Here is a 27,752-nt window from a genome sequence, read left to right as displayed (position 1 = left end):
TGAATATTTTATTTCAAATTAAGTTCATAAATACAGCTCAATATATTCCCCTGGCGGCTATTTTGCGAATTGAATATTTCAAAATTCTGTGACTTGAATTTCTAATTTACATATTGCTGGCATCTATCTATAAATATGCATGATACATTTATTTTTGTGTTGTTTATGCAAATTCACTACATATATATAATGATACAAATTTATTATCTCTTAAATAATATTAAATATAAATGAGAAAGTGATAAAAATTTAATATATATAAAACTGACTTACCTTTTATCACTTGACTTTTATAAATGCCAAAATGTTACATTTGGCATATTCAATCTTCCAATGCACACTCACTTTGACAGGTTTCCAGCCATCTTTGACGTATTCAATCAGCCATCCAATGCCCACTCACTTTGACCGGGGTTTCAATAATGCTTGCATCTGTCTATAAATATGCATCAAGAGCGTATAGTTTCCCACACAAATTGAAGTTGAGAAAGAGGAAAAGAAACAAATTAAGGGAGAAAAATGGAGGGATGTGTTTCGAGGGAGATAGAGGTGAAGGTATCTGCAAGCGAAACGTGGAAGGCCTACGGCAGCCTCCTACTGGCCGAGATCGGGGTGGAAGCGTTTCCCGAAAAGTATAGTGGATTCAAAGTTGAAGGGGATGGGTACGCTGGAACCATCATCCAAGTCTTTTTCGCTCCAGGTATATATAATGTTGTTGATAATAATAATTATACATGATTTTTGAAAATGCATGCATGGATTGATGATATGATGAAATTGAAAACAGGGGTGGCAGGGCCGCCGTGGTACAAGGAGAAGTACTTGGTGGTGGACGATGAGAGACGAGTGAAGGTAGGGGAGTTTGTGGAGGGCGGGGTTTTGGAACAGGGGTTTAAAAGTTATGTGGTGACCTTGGAAGCGATAGAGAAGAAGGGGAAGAAGGATGAGTGCATCATGAGAGGTAGCATCGAGTATGAGTTGAATGATGAAGCTGCTTTGCCTTTGGTTACCAGCTCCATTGAGGGCCTCCTTGGTATCATGAAGGCTGTTGCTGATTACGTCATTAAACACCACACCACCACCACCACCAACTGACGCCCATCCATATATATATATATGTTATATATCAATTTCATCGCTCTTTAATTTGGCTGTGAGTCTTTGTTAATGTATTTGAATTAATGAAGGAGGGAGTTTGGGTGTGTCTGCTGTGCTACTGTACCACGTTGTTCTTGTACGTTACTAATACTGTATTCGAATATGTAAATTTGATTTGATTGATTAGAACTTTTTTTCTTATAAAATTATAATTATTTTTATTTCAAATAATTTCTAGGATCTATTTTATAATTTTAAAATTTAAATTATTATTTGGTCTAAAAATATATTAATATTTGAGCACAAACTATAAAAATTAAAATTTATTTTGAATTAAAGCATTAGATAAATTTCATTTCATTAAATAATTAATCAATTTTTAAATTGTAGTTATTTACATTAGAGAAAAATATTAGAAATAAAATTAAATTTATTTCTTACTTTTTTTGGTCAAATTTTATTAAAATATTTTTAGTATTTATCTAAAATAAATAATTATAAATTATAAACTATTTTATTATTTATATTAAAATAAAATTTATTTATTTTTTAATTATTAAAAAATAAAATTTTATTTATTTTAATTTATGGTCAAAGTTTATTAAAATATTTTCAAACAAAATAAAAATTTAATTAAAAAAAATTAATAGTTGCTACAATTTATCTCGAATGTAAATAATTTTAATTTAAAAATTAATTTATTATTTAATAAAAAATATATCTAATACTTTTACTGAAAAAATAAATCTTAGTTTTTATAATTTGTGATCAAATATTAATATATTTTTAGACCAAATAATAATTTAATTTCAAAAATAGTAAAAACGATCTTAAAAATTATTTGAAATACAAATAATTATAATTTTAGTATTATTTTATTATATATAATAAAATAAAAATTTTCTAATGTTTTTAGTTTTGTAAACAATAAAAAAAAATCTTATTTAAAGTTGTTCAAAGGTAACAAAAAAACACGTTTTTTTTTGTTGTTTTGGTACCATTAAATATGACCTTTGAAGTCAAAGTCACGTGAGTTAATAGGAGATAACAACTGTTAAAATCCACATGCGAGGCACATGGCCTCTGTCGTTAACTTAGGACCAAAAGGTGTATTTTTGTGTTATGGTACCAAAAGCCGAACCTGCAACAATTGTGGTACAAAAAATAAAAAGGACCTTTCCTAATAGGACCAGAAAAGGATTTTGCACGTTTATTATTTATTTGAAACGCTCTCTTGTAACTATTTTAGGACTATTTCTCGGAACACATTGTGGTGTATGCATTAGTTTGAGTTGTAATATATTTAGGAACGATTTTTCTGTTTATGAATACTTTTTTAGAACTGTTTTAGCAATGATTTTTGGAATGGTGTTATTTTTAAAATTGTAATATTTTATTTGCAATTACTAAAATCGTTCCTAATTTTTTTAATTATACAATTTTAAATTTATAATTAATTATTAAGTTTAATTATATGTATGAGTTTAAAAAAAATTAATTATACGATAATTAAGCATTTAAAAAAATTACTTTTAAGTTCTCGAACCATGTCCTGGAGGAGGCAGGCTACAACTAGATATAATCTATAAAATTATACTAAATATTAATTTTTTAATTACAAAGTATTCATAAAATTGCATAATTTACAAAATATGAAAAATCAATATAGAAATGGCATACATTCTAAAATTTTTAATTACAGAAAAATCTGAAAAAGTTATTGGACCTGGACCCAATGAGCAATAAGATTTTGGTGCAACTTATTATGCAATTTCTGATTTTGGTGCAAATTTAAAGAACATTGGAGCTTAAATAGTGATTATCTTTGGATTTAAGTAAAGAGTGCAAGCTCTGGGATGAGGTAGTGTTTCAAACATTTTTATGATTGTATTTGATGTAATAATTGTGAACATGAAGAGTAATAATAACTGCAAGTATATTAATTGATGCTTGTTTCATTTGTTATCATCGTGATATCTCATTTTGTCCAAGTATTTTAGTGTCATTTTGTTTCAGCTTTGCTTAAAAGAAATAGGAATTAAATAAAAGGGAGTTTTGTCTACAACTACAAAATTAATGACGGATTCAGTGACAAAATCAGTCACAAAAAAGAGACGAAAATAAAGATGAAAAGAGAAACAATATAAGATAATATTTTACGACGGATTTGAGACAAATTACAGACGGATTAAAAGACGATTTGTCTAGGGTTGTTTGTTAAATGAGACAGATTTTATAACAAATTACATTCTATCTGAAAATCTAGTGACTAATCTGGCGACGGAATTAGCTATTGGGTTTTCATTAACAGATTTTTTTATGGAATTTTTTCGTCGCTAATGGAATTTTTATGAAACTCTATTTTCTTGTAGTGAGATGCTAACAAAATGAATTCGTTATTAGACGGATACTCAAATCAAAAGGTATTCATAACTTTTCAAACAACATGTACTTATAATTATCTGATATTTGAAAAGAAGTGATTATAAATTACCCATATATTTGACATTATCTATAGAATCTAAGGAAGCTACTTTGAATCGTACAGAAAACCCAAATTTTGGCAAAATAAGTTGGAAATAAAAGATTCCCTGCAAATTAATAATAATTGTTAACTAATTATTAGAAGTCAAGGAAGACATCTTCTCAGACTTGAGAACATGTCAAAATTATTGGGTTTCTTATTCTCATGAAACAAACAATTAGCAGCGTTTTTTGATTAAAAATTTTCCCTCATCCACTTCAATAAATGACAAAAAATTTATGTATATCGATAATTTGCTATCTTTTTTAAAGCTAAAATAATAACAACGCCATTTTTAATCATGAGCAAGTCGGGGGGTGGCCGACGACTCAGGGAGATGAACCCTCTTTTTCTTTTTATTTGTTGCACTTTTTATATTGTAATTAATTAATATAATGTTTTAATTTAATTATGTAGCTTTATGTCTAAAAATATAAATTATTGAGAAACTAAAATTTATATATTGTAATTTATAGAAATAATATCATTTCAAAGTATACCCAACACAAAAATTACATAAACTAACAATATTTAAAAATAAAACCATGTATTTTGATTTTAAGAACTTGTAAATAATCCTAAAAATTTTATATTTTCATATTTAAAATACGTATAATAATTTAGTTTGATGTGACAATATTTTTTACATATAAATAATTGTTTAGTATTAATCATATTTTTTCAGCAAAATTAAGAAAGGGGATAGTTGCATAAGATAGGGACAGTTTTGTCCCTTCGAAGAGGTCAAAGATCGAAAAAGGGTCAAAATGTCATTCCACTTGCATTTCTAACGCGCGCAGCCAAAGCTCCGTTCTTTTTATTGGAGAGGGTTTTTTTGGCCAAAATTTATGATTATAGGGGGATGTTTTTTTTTTTTTTTATCTTATTTAATTAATACAAACAAGTATTTAGCAATTTTCCTATAACACAGAGGATTATTATTCAATTTATATAAAATAAAAAAATGGTCAGCCAGCAAAATCCCCAAATAAAAAAACCCTCATTTGGTTGACCAACAATTTTTGACCGCTTTAAAAACTTTAATTATTGGAGTCCTTCACATATGGTGTTGGACTCAAATTTGGTGCGGTGTGCATGTGTGAAAAGGGTGCACACAGTGTAAAATGATTAGTACGAAGATGCTTTGAAATTAATACGTCGGAAGTGGTTGGACGCCAGGTCAATATCTTCGCTGGCCTGGCGGCTATTAATTTGCTGGCCGCTATCGTGCAAGTTGAAAATTTTATTTCAAATTATTTTTATGTTTTATTTAAATATATTCAAGTACATGTTTTATATATAGATTATATATTTTTTATTTAATAACAATATGTATATATATATATATCAATCACAATGACGTGTATCCTGCTAAAAAGTTTTGACTTGAATTTTTCCAATTTGAATATTGGTAGCATCTATCTATAAATATGCATGAAGAACCCATAGTTTGCTGCACAAATTAAAGTTGAGAAAGAGGAAAAAAAGGGAGGAAAATGGAGGGAGTTGTTTCGAGGGAGATAGAAGTTAAGGCTTCTGCGACCGAAACTTGGAAGGTGTACGGCAGCCTTCTACTGGCCAAGATCGGGGTGGAAGCGTTTCCCGATAGATACAGTGGATTCAAAGTTCTGCAAGGCGACGGCTACGCTGGAACCATCATCCAAGTCTTTTTTGCTCCAGGTATATATATATATATATATGTTGATGATAATAATAATAATTATGCATGATAATAATATTTGATTGAAAACATGCACTAACAGGGGTGGAGGGGCCGCCATGGTACAAGGAGGAGTTCTTGGTGGTGGATGATGTGAAACGAGTGAAGATAGGGAAGTTTATCGAGGGCGGGGTTTTAGAACAGGGGTTTAAAAGTTATGTGGTGACGTTGAGAGCGATAGAGAAGCATGGGAAGAAGGATGAGTGCATTATGACAGGTAGCATCGAGTATGCGTTGTATGATGCAGCTGCTATCCCTTTGGTTACCAGCTCCATTGAGGGCCTCCTTGCTCTCATGAAGGCTATTGCAGATTACGTCATTGAACACCAGAACACCACCACCTACTGAGCCTTTTCATTTGGAAGTTGTGAGTTTATGTTGTGTATTTGAATAAAGGCAGGAATGGTACTGTTTGTTTGAATAAAAACAAGGCTCCTTCAACTATTATTTTATACACTTTGTTATATATATGAGTTTAATTAATTGAATATTTGTAAATAATTAAATGCAGTAAACATTATGGAATATGAATAACTAGAAAAAAATATTATATTTAGATAAAAATTATCCAATTACAAAATATAAAAAAATAAAATAAAATCTAATCTAAAAATCCTCTTAATCAGCGACGCCCATATCATCCTTGATCGGGACAGTGGGTCCTCATACCACTACATTGCCGCATTCGTGGTGTTATATAATATTAATATTAATTTTTGAGCAAATTCATACATCATTGCCTCCAAACTTTTAATTTTTTCATTCTTTTGGTCAATAAATCTGACCAACCCTTTTTCTCAAGCTCAATTTACATTCTCTTTATTTCTGTTTTGGGGATCCAACAAGTTTTCTTCCTGGATTATTTGTTGTCCACGATGTATGAACTAATGGTGCCATTTCTCCCACACGCATACTTTATTCCTACATAATTTGTATAAAATTATCAGATCGATGACAAGAATAATAAGGGGAATGCGAATTGGAAGAACAATTTGACATTTCTAAAATGCTTCTCAAATTGGTAATGAAAACATAACACAAAAAATTGGTATAAAGGCCTAAAATTAGCTTTATTTTCTTGGATTTTGCACAACTACTTATAAGGAGGCAATTCAACCCCATTTATAGAGTATATATATACAGGGCTATTTTCGTTCAATTTCTTTCCACCTTAGCAGATACACGTCATTGTCATTATATTGCATGATTGATATATATATATATATATATATACATGTAGTAGAATATATAAAAATAATTTGAAATAAGATTTTCAAGTTGCCCGACAGCCGCCATCGAAGATATTGACCTGATGTGAAGTTTGAAAATGGCGTCCCACCACTTCCGATCAATTAATTTCAAGTCTCCATAGCAGGTGGATTTTGTCAATAGAAGTTGAAATGCAAGTAGGAGGAGAGTTTCATTTTCGTTTATCTATTTTGCTTTATTTTTTTATATGCTAAAGGATGATAATTAAATTTTACTAAACAAAAAAACAACCCACATTTTACACTGTCTGCACACCACACCAAATTTGCGTCCAACACGACAAGGATTCCAGATAAATACATGAAAATTAACTCAGAATTATTGGGTAATTTTTAAAGCCCTAAAAAATTGTTGAAGTGGACAAACTTAGGGTTTTTTTTATTTAGGGATTTTGCTGATTGAGCATCTTTTTATTTTACAAAAATTGCATAATAATCTCCTGCATTATAGAAAAATTGCTAAAAAATTTATCTGTATTAATTAAATAAGATAAAAAAATCCCCTATAATCATAAATCTTGCCGACAAAAAACCCTCTCCACTAAAAAGAACGGAGCTGCGTTAGAAATGGGAGTGGAAGGACATTTTGACCCATTTTCGATCTTTGACCTCTTTGAAGGGACAAAACTGTCCCTATCTTATGCAACTATCCCCTTTCTTGTTTTGGTTAATTTATGTACCTTTTCTTAATTTTGCTGAAAAAAATATTCATCAATATTTATATGTAAAAAATATTATCACATCAAACTAAATTATTATACATATTTTAAATATGAAAATATAAAGTTTTTAGGATTATTTACAAGTTCTTAAAATCAAAATACATGGTTTTATTTTTAAATATTGTTAGTTGATGTAATTTTTATGTTGGATATACTTTGAAATTATATTATTTCTATAAATTACAATATATAAATTTTAGTTTCTTAATAATTTATATTTTTAGACATAAAGCTACATAATTAAATTAAAACATTATATTAATTAATTACAAGATAAAAAAATGCAACAAATAAAAAGAAAAAGAGGGCTCATCTCCCCTGAGTTCATGATTAAAAATGGCGTTGTTATTATTTTTCTTACAAAAGAATGTTGTATTATTGTTCTCACTAATTATTTTAGCTTTAAAAAAGATAGCAAATTATTGATGTACGTGAATTATTGATAGCAAATTATTGATATACATGAATGGTTTTTTTCATTTATTTTGACATGTTCTGAAGTCTGAAAAGATGTCTTTTTTGACTTTTAATAATTATTTAACAATTATTACTAATTTGCAGGGAATCTTTTGATTCAAAGTTACAGTAAAACCTTTATAAATTAATAAACTTTTTAAAATAATAAAATCTTTCGATCCTGACTTGGACCTTTGTAAAAAATAATCAAATTCGATAAAATAATAAGATAATAATTTTTCAAAAAATTCCTTTATAAATATTAGGTCCTATTAAAACTCTAAATTAATAATTCATGAATATTACAATTATAAATATTATGGTAATTTGTTAAAATATAAGTCTGTAATGCTTTACGCATTTGATCATTCATGGATGATTTTGTGATGCCTTTTAAATGAAAAGACATGGTTGGGTGTTATGAATAATTTTATTTTCATATTGAGATTTATATAGTATATGTTTCATTCATCATGCATTAATATATTTAATTGGCTACAATAGTTATTTACGTGCAACGATTTAATGTAAACATGTATATTTAAGTAATTCCAATGAATTGAACATCCGTCTATGAATTGATAATTGTATACAATGAATTGATATTATACATGAATATATTTAATTAGTTACAAAGAATTAATTGATGCTTGAATATAATCAATGAAACATATATGAATTCATTTATTTTCAATACATATGTACTAAATTTGCTAAATTTAAAAAGTCTCTCTTTTAATTAATAAAATATTAATTTATCGATAAATTAATATATCTCTATATTAATAAAATTTCATGGTCCCAAGGTTATTAATTTATAGAGGTTTTAGTGTATTTTGCCGGAATTTGGCTTTTCTGTACGATTCAAGGAATCTTCCTTCTATAGATACCACGTAATATATGGGTAATTTACAATCATTTCTATTTATATTTGAGATAATTATAAGTATTTATTGTTTGAAAAACTACAAATATTTTGTGATTTTAATATTCGTCTGACGACGAGTTCATTTTACTAGTATCCATTAGTTTTCATACAAATTTTACGTAGAAATTGCTTCCATTCTAGAAGTATATTATAATTTTGGAATAATTACACTATCATCCTCTAAGGTTTAGTATAATTGCACATAGACCTCCAACTTTTTTTTTTTTTTTTCTGATATAAGAAAATCCCGTAAATTTTAACAAATAAAGGAATCTATTTGACGGAAGACTAAAAAAGAGTCATGGGTACTAAATGTAATTATTCAGCCCACATGAGATTTATATGTTATTATACCAAAACCTCAAGGGAGAACCCTATTATTATCCCTATAATTTTATATATTTTTTGTTGCCAACTAGAGTTCAAAGTGAGTTAGTTTTCTTCTTTAGCTAGGGCTCTATTCTTTATATATAGTCCCACATTTCTGTAACTTTAGACTTGAGAGAGTTTAGATGAATAAAGTACTTGCAATTTTCCTTCTCTAATTTATTGCTATGAATATACTATGTTCCCCACACCTCAAATTTTAATACTAATAAATTCAAAAATTTACATACAAGAAAAATGTAATCAACAAAAATATTATAGAATTAGTGATAATTAAAGTTTTTAATAATTTTTTGTTAGTACCACAAGTGTGCTATATATTGGCCTGTGTTGTCTTCAAGGCCTCCTTCGTTCCCGACCTACTAATTCTGTTGGTTCATTTGTTCTTGGTCGTCATATATAATCGGCTTGAATGTGCAACCAACTTAATAATATTATAGAGCTCAACTCTATTTAATCACAATATGTAGTAAATGATGAAATTAAATTGATGAGATATTAATATATCCAAATACATGTATTTAAGAGATATCAAGATAAAGATCAATATCAACCTGTGTAGAATAACCTTTTGTATATCCTCATGTGTATGAAGTTGATGGAAATCAATCATTTTGTTTGTGACAATTGAGACACATAACATTAATGTGCATTGACCAGTTATGTCCACTCCAACAGCTAGGGGTGGGTGTCAGGTCGGGTTCCTCGGGTTCGGGTTTGTCGGGTCGGGTACCCGACCCCGAACCTGAGTAGGGCGGGTACCCGGTTACTCGGGTACCCGACAGTCGGGTTCGGGTAGTTGTACTCAAGTTTTTTTTTTTATTATTATTATAAAGCATTGAAATTTTATTCATAAAATAAATTGCAATGGCAAAGAATCACAAGAGACATTCAATTTTTGCAAACATCATTAGCAAACAACATGAACAAAATAATCCATCAAGTCATTACATTCTAAATTTCTAATCATCAATTTACAATTATATGTGAAGTACTAGATCTAAAATAGTCCAATCTCCAAAGTAGTCCAATCAAATATCAATTATGGTTGAATCGACTCCCAATTTTGTCAGCTCTACAAGAAAACAAAAAAAATATTGTGCTTAAGTCTGCCAAGTTCAAGTAATTCAGTAGTTCAAGTTCATATTTAAATTCTATATCCAATGTTGCATAAGTCAAGTAATCAACAATTCATGAATAAACCGCAAGGACAGAGACAATGAGAGCCTGTTTCACCATTATAATATATTTAAAGAATGTGTATTGCCATAAAACTTTACAGACATACTATTTGCAGACTAAAGAAATATGTGCAATCCAAAAGCTCAACCGTGGTGTCTCAAATAATTAGATAGTTCAAGAATAGGATGTTAAATACGTGAACTACAATTTCAAGTTTAGTATATGGTTGATCAAAATGACTTTACAGAAAATAGATCAAATTATTTGATAGTTTACATTTAAAGTCTTATTTGCACAAAATGTCTGTTATGGATATGTTTTTCTGTCAACCTAATTAACTGTGGGAAAGAGAAGAGAAGGATTAGTGTTTTCCTCACATAGTTAATCATTCAAATCGATAGACATCTATGTTGGGTGGCAAGAGCACAGAGGACGCAATTGAGGATCTCATTAAGTAGTCATGTCCTCCCATTAAGGATTGCAGAATGCAAATTAGACATATAATTGCTAAGAACAACTAAGTCTGCCAAGTATGTGCCATCAACATATGCTATCTTCAAACACATATGGCAAAAATATGGTTCAACTACTGTAGCCAGTTCTTATAGTCATCTTGTAGCCAGTTCCTAGTTCACAGCAGTCTACTTCAGCAAGCAATGCAATCATCTAAACTAGTAAATAGTAATAGGCATATCTGTGAGAAGTTAAACAGAAGGCGACGGCTACGCGTGACGGCGAGAAGGCACACTAAGAATCACAAACAGAGAGCAACTTACCTTGCGACGGCGACAGGCGGTGAGTGACGGCGAGAAGGCGACGGCGAGTCTTGTGCAACGGCGACGGCGACGGACGGCGAGAAGGGTCGAGGGAAAACGCAGATTGAGAGGGAGGAAGAAGTGGCAGGAGAGAGGAGACGGGAATAAAGTATAAAACCCTATAAACATTTCCCCCCTTTTTCAATCGGGTACCCGATTCCCGATCGGGTTAATAGGGTTGGGTTTTAAAACCCGAAATCGATCCGATTAAAAAAAGGCGGATTTCGATTTATCCGAACCCGTCATAAGAACCCGAACAAACCGTCTAATTTTACCCGAACCCGATCAGGTCGGGTCGGGACCCGATGAACTCGACCCGATCGCCCACCCCTACCAACAGCCTGAGTGGTTTGCTCATGTTTAAAAATCTATCAAAAAAAGGATGCAGGTTTGTTTGGTGAGAATAAGAAATCCAATTAGCGAGGTAGGTTATAAATTAACATGTTCTCAACTCTGAAGATGCCTTCTTTGACTTTTAATAATTACTTAACAATCATTATTTGCAGGGAATCTTTTGTTGCAACTTCCTTAGATTCTATAGATAATGTCAAACATATGGGTAATTTACAATTACTTCTTTTCAAATATAAGATAATTATAACTATCTGTTCTTAAAAAGTTATGAATATCTCTTAATTTTAGTATCCGTTTAATAACGATTTCATTTGGTTAGCATCTTGCTACAAGAAAATAGAGTTTCAGAGATAAAAAAATCCGTCTCTGTAGCCTATATATTTCCATTAGCGACGAAAAAATCTATTAATGAAAGCCCAATACTTAATTCCGCCGCCGGATCTGTTACTGAATTTTCAAATAGAATGTAATCCGTTATAAAATCTGTCTCATTTAACAAACAACCCTAGACAAATCGTCTTTTAATCCGTCTGTAATATGTCTCAAATCCGTTGTAAAAGATTATCTTATGTTGTTCTCTTTTCATCTTTCTTTTTGTCTTTTTCTGCGCCTGATTTGGTCACTGAATCCGCCTTTAATTTTGTAATTGAAGATAAAACTCCCTTTTATTACTCTCTATTCTTTTTAAGCAAAACTGAAATAAAATGACACTAAAATACTTGGACGAAATGAGACATTATGATTATAACAAATGAAACAAGCATCAATTTTTTGTAGAAAATCATACAAAAACTAAGAAATTTTTTTACCATACGAAAACTAAGTTATTTTTACTCTTCATGTTCACAATTATTACACCAAATATAATCATAAAAATGTTTGAAACACCACCTCATCCCACAGCTTGCACTCTTTACTTAAATCAAAAGATAATCACTATTTAAGCTCCAATGTTCTTTAAATTTGCACCAAAATCTTATTGCTCATTGAGTCCAGATCCACCTACAAACCCACGATTGATATTTACTAATTTTTTAGTAATTTTGACAGATAATTCTGTAATTAAAATTTAGAATGTACGCATGTATGCCATTTCTATATTGATTTTTCATATTATGTAAATTTATGAATATTTTGTAATTTAAAAATTAATATTTACTATAATTTTATAGATAATGTCTAGTTGTAGCCTGCCTCCTCCAGGACGTGGTTCGAGAACTTAAAGGTAATTTTTTTAAATGCTTAATTATTGTATAATTTAATTTTTCATATTTTAATATTTTTTGTAATTTTATGTAATTATTGTGTAATTCTCTATACATAGTTTGAGTGTTTTTTTTTTTTGAAATTATTTTTGTAATCTTTTGTAATTATTCGGTATTTTTTATAATTATTGTGTCATTTTTTGTAATTATTTCTTTAACATTATGTAATTATTGTGTGTCAATTTCTGTAACTATTCGGTAATGTTTTAAAATTTTTGTAATTTATCACATCTATTTAGTTTAAGAATCACAATGTGCTTTTATTTTAAAAATCACTAATTAAACCTTTCAGGTCTAATGCAAATTCCACGAGCGCATCGAGGACGATTGGACGTCGTTGATCAGAAGGGTTTGGGTTAGATTTTATTTTATTTTATTTTTTTATAATTGGATAATTTTTATTTAAATATATTTTTTTCTAATTATTCATATTTCATAATGTTTACTGCATTTCATTATTTAATATTTATTCAATTAATTAAACTCATGTATATAATTAACCTTAATAATTAATTGTAAACTATAAATTATTATTTAAAATTATATAATTAACAAATTAGGAATAATTTTAGTAATTGCAAACAAAATATTACAAATTTTGAAAATAACACTGTCCCAAAAATTATTGCTAAAATAGTTCTAAAAAAGTATTTTTAAACAGGAAAATCGTTCCTAAATGTATTCCAATTCAAGCTGATGCATACGTACACCACAATGTGTTCCAAGAATTAATACTTGTAAAATAGTTACAATAGAGCGTTTTTGAAAACCTCATGGACCGACGACAACTCAGGTATGAAATTTTTTAGGTGTACGAAAAAAAGAAGCGAATGTGGTTTTTTTCGTTGGGAAGATCCACCGATGTGTGCAAGGGTAAAGGTTATCATACCCGAATTGCTTCGAAAACTGAATAGAATGGAGGACAAAATTGCACAGATGCAACGAAGACAAACTGTTTTAGTTTATATTTTTATTGTATCTTGGCTTATGGTGTTGTTTAAATATTGCTTTGGTTGAGTCTTTGTCAATTTTCTTTGGAGTATATTCTCCAATTTTTCATGTATTCGGCAATATTAGGTTGCTATTTTAGGATATGTAATCTGTATTTTTTACTCTATCATTATGTTGTTTTGTAATCGGCAATATGTAATTTTATACGTAATATTATGTTATGGTTAATATTCCATCTTCAACCAAAAATCTGAGCAATCAAGTGAAAAAATATTGTAAAAATGGCTTGTAAAAATGCAGCAATCAACCAAAGACAAAGAAAAATATAGAACACAGAGATGCAAGAATTGCCCTGTTTTTGTCATTAACCCCATACTAAGGGCGATTAGCACATTTGGCCGGTACTGAAATTGGAACAAAAAATCCTCTTACAGGACCAAATGTGTGAATTGCCTTTAGTATGAGATTAAAATTGGAATCGAGTCCACTTATAGGACCAAAAATGTAATTTACCCAATAAATAATAAACCGTGCCTAATAGTATTCCAAAAATTGCGCACAACACAATTTCAACGATCGTACCTAAATATATCACCATCTTAAATAACAACAGTTTAAATTTCAGTCGAGCGTACGTATTCCAAAAAGTGTTATAAAATTATGACGAATTTATTTATACAACCGTTCCAAAACTTATCCAATTTGTTTTAATCAATCAAATCAAATTTACATATTCGAATACAGTATTAGGAACGTACAAGAACAACGTGGTACAGTAGCACAGCAGACACACGCACACTCCCTCCTTCATTAATTCAAATACATTAACAAAGACTCACAGCCAAATTAAAAGCGATGAAATTGATATATAACATATATATATATATATGGATGGGCGTCAGTTGGTGGTGGTGGTGGTGTGGTGTTTAATGACGTAATCAGCAACAGCCTTCATGATACCAAGGAGGCCCTCAATGGAGCTGGTAACCAAAGGCAAAGCAGCTTCATCATTCAACTCATACTCGATGCTACCTCTCATGATGCACTCATCCTTCTTCCCCTTCTTCTCTATCGCTTCCAAGGTCACCACATAACTTTTAAACCCCTGTTCCAAAACCCCGCCCTCCACAAACTCCCCTACCTTCACTCGTCTCTCATCGTCCACCACCAAGTACTTCTCCTTGTACCACGGCGGCCCTGCCACCCCTGTTTTCAATTTCATCATATCATCAATCCATGCATGCATTTTCAAAAATCATGTATAATTATTATTATCAACAACATTATATATACCTGGAGCGAAAAAGACTTGGATGATGGTTCCAGCGTACCCATCCCCTTCAACTTTGAATCCACTATACTTTTCGGGAAACGCTTCCACCCCGATCTCGGCCAGTAGGAGGCTGCCGTAGGCCTTCCACGTTTCGCTTGCAGATACCTTCACCTCTATCTCCCTCGAAACACATCCCTCCATTTTTCTCCCTTAATTTGTTTCTTTTCCTCTTTCTCAACTTCAATTTGTGTGGGAAACTATACGCTCTTGATGCATATTTATAGACAGATGCAAGCATTATTGAAACCCCGGTCAAAGTGAGTGGGCATTGGATGGCTGATTGAATACGTCAAAGATGGCTGGAAACCTGTCAAAGTGAGTGTGCATTGGAAGATTGAATATGCCAAATGTAACATTTTGGCATTTATAAAAGTCAAGTGATAAAAGGTAAGTCAGTTTTATATATATTAAATTTTTATCACTTTCTCATTTATATTTAATATTATTTAAGAGATAATAAATTTGTATCATTATATATATGTAGTGAATTTGCATAAACAACACAAAAATAAATGTATCATGCATATTTATAGATAGATGCCAGCAATATGTAAATTAGAAATTCAAGTCACAGAATTTTGAAATATTCAATTCGCAAAATAGCCGCCAGGGGAATATATTGAGCTGTATTTATGAACTTAATTTGAAATAAAATATTCAATAAGCATCTTTGTTTAATTTAATGATTATCCAATTAGCAAATAACTTATTACTTTCCGGTTAATTTATTTGTTTTTCTTTTTTAATGGTAATTAAACGATGATAAGGTTTTATTAAACAAAAACACAATCAATAAGAAAAACTCTACACCCTTTTGGCACATGCACACTGCACCAAATTTGGATCCAACATAACAGTTGACTATCAACCTGTTACACATCATGCCCTCTCGCTCTCACTTGCGCGCACTCGTTGATAAGCTTCCAATAGTGTTAGCTTCACATGCATGATTAACATCAGATTGAACTAATCGCATCAACTTCAAGTTCTCATAAAATTGAGGAAGAAAGGTTCAAGAATAGGATAAATGTATTTGGATTATTGGAGTTTTGCGAGTCGGGATTTGAGATAAATATTGGATGGTAAATGCAATGTTAATTTCCTCATAAATCAGAATTGAGAATGTTTGTGTATGAACTTTTGAATTTTGACGTTGAGCGTCTTATTGTGGAATATATTGTGCAGTGGTAGGATTTGGATTTTATTTATGTTCGATTCCAGTCTACTTATTATTATTATTTTTTATGCAGCATTATAAATTGAGTCTAAGTTAATGTCTTCATCTTCTCCACCCCATCCACAATCAAGATGTTTTTGTTATTGTGGGGACAAGTTCTTTGAGGATATCGTGGACCAATCAATCCGAAAGAAGATTCAACATTTGTGTGAACTCGACGACGCTAAATGGATGCAACTTTTTTGAGATGAGAGATCGATATACAGCCCTATGTGTGAAAGAACCAAAGTTGCAATTTCAGATTTGCTATACTCTGTAAAATGAATCAGTTAGAGGATGATCTAAATTAATAGAAAAGGCCATGAAAGTACCCTGAATACAAAGGAATGTCCAAATAAGGACTCCAGATATAAAACTAGCAATTAATCCAAAATTATCATTATTACTATTATGGCAATTGCAGGACTCAGACAAGTGAAATTTTTTGAAAATGGCCAAAAATTGTTGAGGTTGGGAGGATTTTTTTATTTGGGGATTCTACTAATCGGGCATCTTTTTATTTTGGAAAAATTGCATAATTATCACCCCTGAATATGAAAAATTGATAGATAAAGGACTAAATCTAATATTGTCAAAGATAAAGAACCAAAATGAATTCAAACCAAGTTATTGGACGAAATTTTCTTTTTTCCAAATATTATAATATCAAACTAAATTATTATACATATTTTATATAAACTCATACATATAATTAAATTTAATAATTAATTATAAATTTTAAATTATTATTTAGATTATATAATTAAAAAAATTAGGAACAATTTTAGTAGTTGCAAACAAAATATTATAAATTTCAAATCCAAAAATTATCACTAAAACAATTCTAGAAAAATATTTCTAAACAGGAATAACTGTTCCTAAACTAAGTTTGAGTTGGAATATACTTAGGAATGGTCTTTTGCTTCCTTCTTTTATCAATTTTCTATTGTGTTGGATGTATAAAGTTATCAAATTGTTAATTGTAGTTTCATTCTTCACTTTTTCATTCCCTAAAACTCTTAGAAACTAGATCTGCAATATATCACTTGGTTAAAGATGTTTTATCATCAAAAGATAGCAAAATATCGATGAAATTATAATAAAATGCACTCCCGTCAACGATAAAAAAATTATCAAAATAAATTTATTTTTATTGAAAGAAAGAGTACAAGTCCTGCAGACTCCCTCCTTTATTCAAATACATAACATAAACTCACAACAGATGGGAACGTAAACATCGAAATTAAAAGCAAAGAAAATAGGATATAGATGTGCGTCAGTTGGTGGTGGTCTTGTGGTTTTCAATCACGTAATCTGCAACAGCTTGCATGAGAGCAAGGAGGCCCTCAATGGAGCTGGTAACCAAAGGCAAAGCAATTGTATCATACAACGCATACTCGATGCTGCCTCTCATGATGCACTCATCCTTCTTCCCCTCCACCTCTATCGCTTCCAACGTCACCACATAACTTTTAAACCCCTGTTCCAAAACCCCGCCCTCGATAAACTTCCCCACCTTCACTCGTTTCACATCATCCACCACCAAGAACTCCTCCTTGTACGATGGCGGCCCCTCCACCCCTGTTAGTGCATGTTTTCAATCAAATATTATTATCATGTATAATTATTATTATTATCATCAACATATATATATATATATACCTGGAGCAAAAAAAACTTGGATGATGGTTCCAGCGTAGCCGTCGCCTTGCAGGACTTTGAATCCACTGTACTTATCTGGAAACGCTTCCACCCCAATCTCGGCCAGTTTAAGGCTGCCGTAGGTCTTCCAAGTTTCGCTTGCAGATACCTTAACTTCTATCTTCCTAGAAACAACTCCCTCCATTTTCCTCTCTTTTTTTCCCTCTTTCTCAACCTTAATTTGTGCAGCAAACTATGCGCTCATAGTGCAAATTTATAGATAGATGCTAGCAATATTTAAATTAGAAATTAAAGTCACAAAAATCATGGTGCAGCGTGATTGATATATATCTATTTAGATATATTAAATAAAGTATAGCATGTTGACATAGCACATGTACTAGCTGGCATTAAATAAACTATAAAATATAAAAATAATTTTGAAATAAACTATTCAACTTAAAATAATTATAAATACCTCTTTTTCAAAAAGTTATGAATACTTCGTGATTTTAGTCTTCCTCTAATAGTAAGTTCATTTGGTTAGCATTAGTTAGGTTTTTATTCAAATTCTGTGTGGAACTTACCAAAATTTTCTTTTTGAAATATATTACAATTTTGGGATAATTATACCACACTCCTCTGAGGTCTAGTGTAACTATACTTAGACCTCTTGTGTTTTAGAAAATTAAATTATTACCCTTGATATTTGGTTCTGTCTGAAAAACAAACCACTCTATTAGTCAAAATTTAGCTTGATCTGTTTGTAAGCTTCGTAATTTGAATTTCTAATTATGTGTTAATTAATTATATTTAACGGCTTTCTAAAAATATGAATTTATGTTTTTTTATAAAGAAGTTCAAATTATATTTATATCCATTTATATCTAATATCAGTAAAAAAAAATACATAAGTTTTTAATTTTACTACTCATTCAAAATTCATTTGTAATATTTTTATACTTGTAAGAGGATAAAGGATGTCATTGTAATACAATATTGCTTTTAAATTATAGCTACTGGGTAGAAAGTAGTCATAGATGATTGAAAAAATTGATCTTTTGATATTTTTTTTTTACTTTCTATATATGGAGTGAGGTTAACATCATTGTTGCATCTATTTCTTCAAAATATCTTATTCAATCACTTTATCTAATGCTTCAAGAAATATATACAATAATGGTCTTTTCACCTCACCCATATATAGGAAGTAAAAAAATATAAAAAAAATAACTAAATTTTTCATTCATAAATGAATGTATTTTATTTAAAATATAATTTGAAAATAATATTATTATAACTACACTTTTTTTACTCTAATTATATGTATTACGTTTACCCCATATAAGTATAAAAGTACTATGGAAATATTAAATGAAGAGTAAAATTGAATTTTATGTAATTTTTTTGCTTGCATTAATATTTTCATCCAAATCTTAACGAAAAAGGGTCACCTATTATAGAATTTTCAAAGAGAATATAAATATAAATGTAAATTCTTTTTTTTAAAAATATAATTTCATAATTTTTAAAAGAAGGTCTATGTAGGGAAATTCTAGCTTAAACTTGACTGGATCAAATTTGAATCAATCATGTATGGCAAATATAATATATTTGCCGTGTGAACGGTATACCATTAAGAAAAAATAACTAAGTATATGACTAATATAATACATAATTATTTTATAATTAATTAGTTTGGGCGGCCATACTTAATTTGCAATAATTCTCCCCATACCTAATTAACCCCTTAAATATTGGTTGCATGTTGCATCTATCTATTAATAAATTGACAAAGTTGAAAAAGAGGGAAAATGGAGGGAAGAGTATTGGAGGAGATAGAGGTTAAGGTACCTGCAAGCGAAGCCTGGAAGCTCTGCGGCAGCCTCCTACTCGCCAAGATCGTGGGCGAAAGGCTTCCCAATCTCTTCAGTAAGGCGGAGGCCATAGAAGGCGATGGCTCTGCCGGGACCATCCTCCACGTCTTTTTCGCTCCAGGTATATATTGATAATAATAATAATAATAATTATTACATAATTTTGAATCCGGATTGATGATTAACGGCGGAAGGAGATGATGAAATTGGAAATAGGGACGGCGGGGCCGCCATGGTACAAGGAGAAGTTCACGGTGGTGGATAACGAGAGGCGAGTGAAGGAAGCGGAGGTGGTGGAGGGTGGGTTTTTGGATCTGGGATTTACACTTTACAGGGTGCGGTTGGAGGTGATAGAGAAGGAGGAGGAGGAGTGCGTGGTTAGAGCCACCATCGAGTACAAGTTGAAAGAGGAAGCTGCTGGGAATGCTGATTTGGTTTCCATTCAGCCCCTCGTTGCTATGATGCAGGTTGCTGCAGATTACTTGACCAACAACTACACCACCACCACCAACTGATGCACATCTCCAACTCCAACTACTCCTTCCGTGTTGTGTATTATATATTGCAATGATATGAATATGTTCAGCTAAAATTCCCCTAAGAAATGTAAACTTTTGCCCTTTAAATAGCTAGAAATTTTGAAAAATCATGATAGAAGAATAATTTCCTTTTTTTTTTCTTTTTCCTAAAAATAAATGCATAAAGACAAAAATAAGCCAAAAGACTAAGCTATGTGCCAGTTATATGATCATTTTCCAGCTAGCGATGGTCATATTTTTACTGAAAGATCGTCAGATTGACCAATTTGAAAAATGTCCCTCATGCCTTGAACAATTATATTATTTTTAATATATTTTAGTATTTTGCCCATTAACTCATTGCGAAATTACTTTTTAATTATTTTTTTTAATAAGTAAAAAATTTATATTAAAAGTGCAGTATAAATTTATATATATATATAATAGATACACAATAAATATAATATAACCAACAACTCATATAGGCTTCTTAAAAGAAATCAACAAAATACTTAACCAAAAATTAAATGTTTTTACAAAAAAATAAATAAATATATTTTATCATATTCTTTAAAGAAAGTATGTCAAAAAAACTGATATTTATTATTCATTTTTATCTAAAAGATTAGATAGTTAATAACTTAATTTTATTATCAGATTAATAAAATGTTTTCATGAATTCTTTTTTGTATTTATTGTACTCATTTATTAACATTGAGTCTATGAAAAAAAATAAAATTTAAACTATTTAACTCACTAATTATATTTTACTTTATTATAAATAAAAGATATTTTTTTCAATTAAGAATATTTTAATTAAACTTAAATACAAAATTACTAAAAAAATTATTTGAACTAAATATATATATGTAATAAGAAAAATATTGTCTAAAAATTTAATTGTAGAATGTAAGCATTACATTTATTAGTTTAGGGGGTAATTGTTAGTACATGACGAATAGTTCAGCAAGTAAAGTGTATTTTACCCTAAATTATATAATATTAAAAAATTTAAAAGCTCACTATCTGCATTATATTTTAGAGTAAATTGTTTATGTAAAACATACATAAATATGTATAAATGGTACGTAACATATAATTTTATTAAAATAAAATGTTATGTTATATTAAAATTATATATTTTATATTCAATTACATATAGTAGTGAATAAGTTGAATGAGCTGTAAGACTAACTCCAGATAAAATTTCTCACATGAAAGCTAATTTTTAGTTGACTTAATCTTAGCCGCAACCCATTTCCCTAGTTTTGTAGATGATATTAATGCTAATGCAAGTAGTCTATTTTTACTTTTTGTTTCATTTTAATCCTTTAATAGTCCCTACTCATTTAATTCTAATTAAAAAACTCATGCCCTTCAATAATTTATCAACAAGTTCAAAAAGTATCATTTACACGAAATAATTTATTATTTTTTTATAGCCAAAATAAGTGAGAACAATAATAGAACCATTATTTTCGTTAAAAAAAATAATATTAACACAATTACTTATAGTTCAGAAGTAAAATAAATAAATACACTAAAATATACATGGATCGAGATCCACATATTTTGTTTTTATTTTAAATTATACGACCTCGTCTCGGGGTGGCGGAGCACCGATTGTCATTATTTACAATTTAAAAAATTACTAATATTAAAAATATATAATTGTATTTTATTATTAATAAAATTATATATTTTTTGTAATTTGTCAAACAATTGCAATAAGGTCCAAATTTTTTCTAAAATGCATAATTTTCTAAACATTGCAATAAAGTCCAAATTGCGCCTAAAATTATATTAAGGTCCCCAAATTTTCTAAAAAATTCATTTAAGTGCATAATTTCCTTAAAAATTACATTGACGTCCTTAATTTTCTAATAATTTCATAAAATTCCTATTTTCCTAAAATTACAATAAGGTCCTCCAATTTTTTAAAAATTTTATTTAAATGCATAATTTTCCTAAAAATTGCATTGTAGTCCTTAATTTTCTAACAATTTCATAAAAATTCAAATTTTCTAAAATTACATTAAGGTCCTCAAATTTTTGAAAAATTTTATTTAGGTGCAAATTTTCCTAAAAATTGCATTATTGTCCTTAATTTACTAATAATTTCATAAAATATTTATTTTTCTAAAATTACATTAAGGCCCTCTAATTTTCAAAAATTTTATTTAGGTGCATAATTTCACTAAAAATTGCATTGTAGCCCTTAATTTCTTAATAATTTCAAAAAATTCTTATTTTCCTAAAATTATATTAAGGTCCTCTAATTTCCTAAAAATTTCATTCAGGTGCATAATTTTTCAAAAAAATTGCATTGTAGTCTTTAATTTTTTAATAATTTCACAAAATTCCAATTTTTCTAAAATTACATTAAGGTTATCTAATTCCCTAAAAATTTTATTTAGGTGCATAATTATGGTAAAATTGTATTGTTGTCCTTAATTTCTAATAATTTCATAAACTTTTTATTTTCCTAAAATTACATTAAGGTCCTTTAATGTCCAAAAAGATTCATTTAGGTGCATAATTTTCCTAAAAATTGCATTGTAGTCCTTCATTTTTTTATAATTTTATTAAAATTTCTATTTTTCTAAATTACATTAAGGTCCTCTAATTTACAAAAAAATACATACATATTTAATAAAATTACATATAAATTTTGGAAAATTGCAGAAATTTACAGAAAATAAAAATAACAGAAATTATGAAAAAATTCTGAAACTTTTTTATAAAATTACAGAACTTATGAAAAATTTCAGAAATTTTTTTAAAATTACAGAAATTCCCAAAAAAGTTTCAGAAATGTCCAAGCATCATCGTCATAATTTTCAAGCATCATCATCATCATCATGAAATCAATATTGACAATTAAAAAATTAAAAATTAATGAAAAAAACTCGAATATAAGAAGTTTCATGAACTCATAAAAAAATAATAAATATATAATTAATGTGTAACCAAAAATGATTGTAACTAGCAAAAAAATCATGTACTTCATGGACTCGTGAAACCAAAAATGATCATAAAATGAGTAAAACACAATAAAAAGAAATTCAATCTTTCATGATCTCATGGAACAAAAATTAATAATAAAAAAATTAAAAATCAATGAAAAAAATTTTAAACATAAGAGATTTCATGAAGTCATAAAAAATGGTAATATATTCATATTAAATAAAATAACTAATAAAATAAAAATTAAAAAGCAAGGGAGAAATTTTTTTCCCCATACCTTGAATTATGAAAGTCTCTTTTCTTAATTTCTTGTCTATATCTTATACATATATATATATATATTGGTGTATATATATGTGTGCATCGATAAGGCACGCAAAGAAGAGAAATTATAAAACTTTATCAAATTTAAAATTTAAAAAATAAGAATATGTTACGTTTTTGTTAGAGAATACATCATTCTTCTTTAATAAGCATTGTTATTCATCACAAACATTTTTAAAATGCATAAATGTTGAAAACTAAATACTGAAAGATTGAAAAATTATAAAGACGAAATTTGAAAATTAAGAAAAATAATCTTTAATACTCTCCACAAATATGAAACAACCAATTACCATAATTTGAAACAATACAAAAAATCAAAATTATGAAAAATTAGCATTAGGTCAAAATTAGATAATTAAATAATACTGGAATATGATTAAATTTTAAAAAACAAAGAATAGTAGATTTTTTAGATTTCAAAAATCAAATTGCTAATTTGGTACCACTATGTAAACAATATAAAAAAATTAAATATGTTAATTACTGTCAGAAAATATGTACGGATTAATTGAATTATAATTTAAATTATATTTTAAAAAATTAATTATGTGAAAGTAATTTTGATTTAATGATTTCGAATTATTATTTTTTTATTTATTCATGCATTTGTTAAATATTTAAATAGTTTTATATGTATATATCATCTCAATTGCAAGAAAATAAAAAGAAATAAACAGTACCGACTAATATTAAAAATATATGGTTACATATGGCGAACTTTCAATTAAAATAATTTTAACATAAAATTCATTTAGAAATTGAAATAAAAATAATTATTACCACAAAAGAATATGGGGATGGAAAATATATATGTTACAATCAATTAAGGAAATTATTTATTGCCATTAATACTTACTATTAATATTTACCTATTAATTAAGTATTTTGATTATTTAAAAACAATATAAATTCTAAGAATTCACCATTTGGTCAAAATAGAAAAAATTTGGTCAAAAGACCCCCTTCAAATATTATATATAATAGATATGATTTTATATGGTGGATTTTCAATTAAAAATAATTTTAATATGAGATTCATTTAGAAATAAAAATGAAAATAATTATTACCACAAATATATATTGGGGTGGAGAATATATATGTTATAATCAATTAAGAAAATTATTAATATTACCATGAATACTTACCATTAATATTTACCTACCAATTAAGTATTTCTATAATTAGAAAAAATTCTAAATTCTAAAAATCACTATTTGGTCAAAATTGAAGAATTTGGATAAAACAACTCTCTTCAAATAATATATATAGATGAAGTGCTTGTAGTTCCCTTCACAAAGTTGAAAAAGAAGGAAAAATGGTGGGTGGTGTTTGGGAGGAGATTGAGGTTAAGGTACCTGCAAGTGAAGCGTGGAAGCTCTACGGCAGCCTCCTACTGACCAAGGTCACGGTCGAAGCGCTTCCCGATCGCTTCAGCAAATTCGAGGTCATAGAAGGCGATGGCTCCGCCGGAACCATCCTCCACATCTTTTTAGCTCCAGGTATATTGATAATATAATGATACTTATATGATTTTGAATCTGGATTTATGGTTGATCGCAAAAGGTCATGATGAATTTGGAAACAGGGACTGCGGGGGCAGCGTCATACAAGGAGAAGTACATGGTGGTGGATAACGAGAAACGAGTGAAGGAAGTGGAGTTGGTGGAGGGCGGATTTTTGGATTTGGGGTTTACAGTTTACAGGGTGCGGGGGGAGGTGATAGAGAAGGAGGGGAAGAAGGAGGAGTGCATTGTGAGAGGCAGCATAGAGTATGAGTTGAAAGAGGAAGCTGCTGGGAATGCTGCTTTGGTTTCCATTGAGCCCCTCCGTGCTATCATGCAGATTGCTGCAGATTACTTGACCAAAAACTACACCACCAACGTCTGATGCACATCCATCTCCCTCCTACTACTGCTACTCCTGCTGTGTTACTCATTTGATCTCGTTTGGGATTTGTCTAAGTTATGTTATGTATTTGAATTGGAGGATGGAGGTTGGGACTGTTCCCTCAAAGATGTTGTATAAAGAGAATAAGTGCGACGACTTTCTCCGCAAATAATAGTTCATGCATTCAACGTCGTTTCTCTTCCGGCCTCCAACTACAAATGTTTATATCACCAACTGACAATCACATTTCTCTTTGACCTTCTACTACTCCAACCAACGTGACCAAAGATTGAATCCCACAAGTTATTGGGTTACTGAGTCGCTAATCTATCAAGTTAAAAAACTATATACATGTAGGATATCAGTATCATATATCCTAATTGATTAACCTAAAAAAGGAATAAAATAAATGCAATCTACAAATAATTAAACATATATGTTTGGTATAGGTATGGCAACAAATTTGGTATACTTCTTTGTCGGATCCGGGCCAATAAAGTGAAACCTGAACCTGCCTCAAACCCGTCCTTTAGTAATTTTTTATATTTATTTTCTTGTATTAATACTAGTTATTATAAAATTATGATGTTAAATGTAAATCCTTAAACAATTTTCCATATGTCCAGTTCTATAAGAAACACAAAAAATTTAAAAATCAGTTGAATGTATTATATATATTATATATTCATTTGCGATTAAAAAAAATTATGTTAAAGTATTTAAGTCATGTGATATTATTTATTGAAACAATTCTAAAAACAAATAACTGAATATATTATTGATATTTTATAATTTATTTTAGATTCAAAATTGGAATATAGTAGGTTCCATAAGCTACGTCTGTTTCACTTTTGGTCTCATTCGTTATTAGCATTTTTAGTCCCGTAACTTACAAAAATTAACACCTCTCCTCATCCATTTTTTTGTATACTTGATTTAAATACATTGATTAATGTATATTAATACTTTTATCATATTTCTTTTTAATTGTTCACGCATGACGTGTACATAGACTGCCAGTTAACATAAAACAACATGAGATTTAATTTTAGGAGTTAAAGATAAGTCTAATAAAATTAAATCTTAACAATGTTTATTATATATTAGCAGCTACAATTTTGAAGAAAAAGTTGGTGGAATGTACTTTTAACTAGATTATTTGTTGGATTTCAAATATATATAAAATTCATTTTAAGAGTTTTTTATAGAACTTTTTCTATAAAATGGAATTATATATTTAGAAAACCTCTAAAAATGAATTATATATATATCTATATGAATTCCAACAAAGAATTTAGTTAAAAATATATTTTACCAACTTTTTATTCAAAAATCCAAATACTTAATAAATATTGTTAAGGTTTAACATTTTTACCAACTTTTTATTCAAAAATCCAAATACTTAATAAATATTGTTAAGGTTTAACATTTTTTAAATTTATCTTTAACTCTTAAAATAAAAAATTACTGACGTAGATTTTATTTATTGTATTTTCAAATTAGATAAGTTTTATAGCATTTATTCATATTTTTGGTTTTTTGTTTTTGTAACTACTGAAGGAAAAAAAAAAGAGACAGTTTATTTTTTAAATTAAGCAATATATTCTTATCATGTTTATAAATTTTTCATTATTCACACAAGATAATTGCAACATATCAACATAAAAAAATACTAAAAAAATATTTTTTTTAGTTTAAAAGAAGGATTAATTTGATAATTTTTACAAACTTAAGGGACTAAAATAGTAAAATCAAATTTATCGACCATTTTAGGGCCAAAGAGTCAAAATTAACACGGCCACATTTTCGCTAGAAAATGGTCAACGGGACCAAATTGAGACAAAAACTATAGTTTAAGAATACTAAAGTTAAGAAATGAATTTAACAGAGTAAAGTGATTTTAAATGAAAATTTAATAGACCAAATTGAATATTTACCCTAAATTTTATTAATATTTCGTAAAATATTGTAAAAAAATATTTTTTACACTAATAATTAAGTCTATTATTGGTATAGTACAAAATATTTAAATGCTTTATTTTTGTAGAATGGTAATAAAGGCATAACAAAATAAAGAAATTTGGACGAAAGTACTCTATTTAGGTATGTGCAAACTAGCCGAGCTCGCAAAAAATCTGAGCTCGAGCTCTAGTACTAGACAATGTGCTCAAGCACGAGCTCGAGCTCAAACTCGCGAGCTGCTTGTCATTCCCAAAAAGAAAAACCAGCGCAACAATACGAAAATAGTGGAGTTGCAACAGTCAACACATATAAGAGATAACAATCACAAAAATCCAAACTCCATCTCTAATACA

General features: G+C 29.0%; 6 protein-coding genes across 6 annotated transcripts; 4 read left to right on the top strand and 2 right to left on the bottom strand.

Annotated features, from left to right (window-relative positions):
• Positions 1-463: 463 nt before the first annotated feature.
• LOC105166932 (norbelladine synthase-like) lies at positions 464-1,338 on the top strand. The gene is made up of 2 exons (XM_011086453.3): positions 464-700; positions 788-1,338. Exons 1-2 carry the CDS (start codon positions 520-522, stop codon positions 1,093-1,095), a joined length of 489 nt encoding a protein of 162 aa, XP_011084755.2. The 5' UTR covers positions 464-519; the 3' UTR covers positions 1,096-1,338.
• A 3,732-nt stretch (positions 1,339-5,070) lies between these two features.
• On the top strand, positions 5,071-5,794 carry LOC105166831 (norbelladine synthase). The gene is made up of 2 exons (XM_011086321.3): positions 5,071-5,302; positions 5,386-5,794. The coding sequence occupies exons 1-2, from the start codon at positions 5,119-5,121 to the stop codon at positions 5,688-5,690; spliced, it is 489 nt and encodes a 162-aa protein (XP_011084623.2). The 5' UTR covers positions 5,071-5,118; the 3' UTR covers positions 5,691-5,794.
• An 8,512-nt stretch (positions 5,795-14,306) lies between these two features.
• Positions 14,307-15,206, bottom strand: LOC105166933 (norbelladine synthase). Its single transcript, XM_011086454.3, has 2 exons — positions 14,964-15,206; positions 14,307-14,876 (listed from the first exon to the last, which is right to left on the bottom strand). Exons 1-2 carry the CDS (start codon positions 15,142-15,144, stop codon positions 14,569-14,571), a joined length of 489 nt encoding a protein of 162 aa, XP_011084756.1. The 5' UTR covers positions 15,145-15,206; the 3' UTR covers positions 14,307-14,568.
• Positions 15,207-17,349: 2,143 nt separating this feature from the next.
• LOC105166832 (norbelladine synthase) lies at positions 17,350-18,547 on the bottom strand. Its single transcript, XM_011086322.3, has 2 exons — positions 17,882-18,547; positions 17,350-17,800 (listed from the first exon to the last, which is right to left on the bottom strand). The coding sequence occupies exons 1-2, from the start codon at positions 18,063-18,065 to the stop codon at positions 17,496-17,498; spliced, it is 489 nt and encodes a 162-aa protein (XP_011084624.2). The 5' UTR covers positions 18,066-18,547; the 3' UTR covers positions 17,350-17,495.
• Positions 18,548-19,641: 1,094 nt separating this feature from the next.
• Positions 19,642-20,386, top strand: LOC105166833 (norbelladine synthase). The gene is made up of 2 exons (XM_011086323.3): positions 19,642-19,858; positions 19,954-20,386. Exons 1-2 carry the CDS (start codon positions 19,675-19,677, stop codon positions 20,250-20,252), a joined length of 483 nt encoding a protein of 160 aa, XP_011084625.1. The 5' UTR covers positions 19,642-19,674; the 3' UTR covers positions 20,253-20,386.
• Positions 20,387-24,718: 4,332 nt separating this feature from the next.
• Positions 24,719-25,614, top strand: LOC105166834 (norbelladine synthase-like). The gene is made up of 2 exons (XM_011086324.3): positions 24,719-25,049; positions 25,136-25,614. Exons 1-2 carry the CDS (start codon positions 24,866-24,868, stop codon positions 25,435-25,437), a joined length of 486 nt encoding a protein of 161 aa, XP_011084626.2. The 5' UTR covers positions 24,719-24,865; the 3' UTR covers positions 25,438-25,614.
• The last annotated feature ends 2,138 nt before the right edge of the window (positions 25,615-27,752 follow it).

The sequence above is a fragment of the Sesamum indicum genome, linkage group LG7 (assembly GCF_026168435.1).
Source record: "Sesamum indicum cultivar Baizhima isolate 11 linkage group LG7, ASM2616843v1, whole genome shotgun sequence".
NCBI classification, from domain to species: domain Eukaryota; kingdom Viridiplantae; phylum Streptophyta; class Magnoliopsida; order Lamiales; family Pedaliaceae; genus Sesamum; species Sesamum indicum.
This window is presented reverse-complemented; position numbering and strand designations above follow the sequence as displayed.

Coding starts and splice junctions, on each gene's coding strand:
- LOC105166932 (XM_011086453.3), top strand. CDS start 520: ATGGAGGGATGTGTTTCGAGGGAGATAGAGGTGAAGGTATCTGCAAGC. Junction 701..787: donor CCAAGTCTTTTTCGCTCCAG/GTATATATAATG, acceptor AATTGAAAACAG/GGGTGGCAGGGCCGCCGTGG.
- LOC105166832 (XM_011086322.3), bottom strand. CDS start 18,065: ATGGAGGGAGTTGTTTCTAGGAAGATAGAAGTTAAGGTATCTGCAAGC. Junction 17,801..17,881: donor CCAAGTTTTTTTTGCTCCAG/GTATATATATAT, acceptor ATGCACTAACAG/GGGTGGAGGGGCCGCCATCG.
- LOC105166831 (XM_011086321.3), top strand. CDS start 5,119: ATGGAGGGAGTTGTTTCGAGGGAGATAGAAGTTAAGGCTTCTGCGACC. Junction 5,303..5,385: donor CCAAGTCTTTTTTGCTCCAG/GTATATATATAT, acceptor ATGCACTAACAG/GGGTGGAGGGGCCGCCATGG.
- LOC105166834 (XM_011086324.3), top strand. CDS start 24,866: ATGGTGGGTGGTGTTTGGGAGGAGATTGAGGTTAAGGTACCTGCAAGT. Junction 25,050..25,135: donor CCACATCTTTTTAGCTCCAG/GTATATTGATAA, acceptor ATTTGGAAACAG/GGACTGCGGGGGCAGCGTCA.
- LOC105166833 (XM_011086323.3), top strand. CDS start 19,675: ATGGAGGGAAGAGTATTGGAGGAGATAGAGGTTAAGGTACCTGCAAGC. Junction 19,859..19,953: donor CCACGTCTTTTTCGCTCCAG/GTATATATTGAT, acceptor AATTGGAAATAG/GGACGGCGGGGCCGCCATGG.
- LOC105166933 (XM_011086454.3), bottom strand. CDS start 15,144: ATGGAGGGATGTGTTTCGAGGGAGATAGAGGTGAAGGTATCTGCAAGC. Junction 14,877..14,963: donor CCAAGTCTTTTTCGCTCCAG/GTATATATAATG, acceptor AATTGAAAACAG/GGGTGGCAGGGCCGCCGTGG.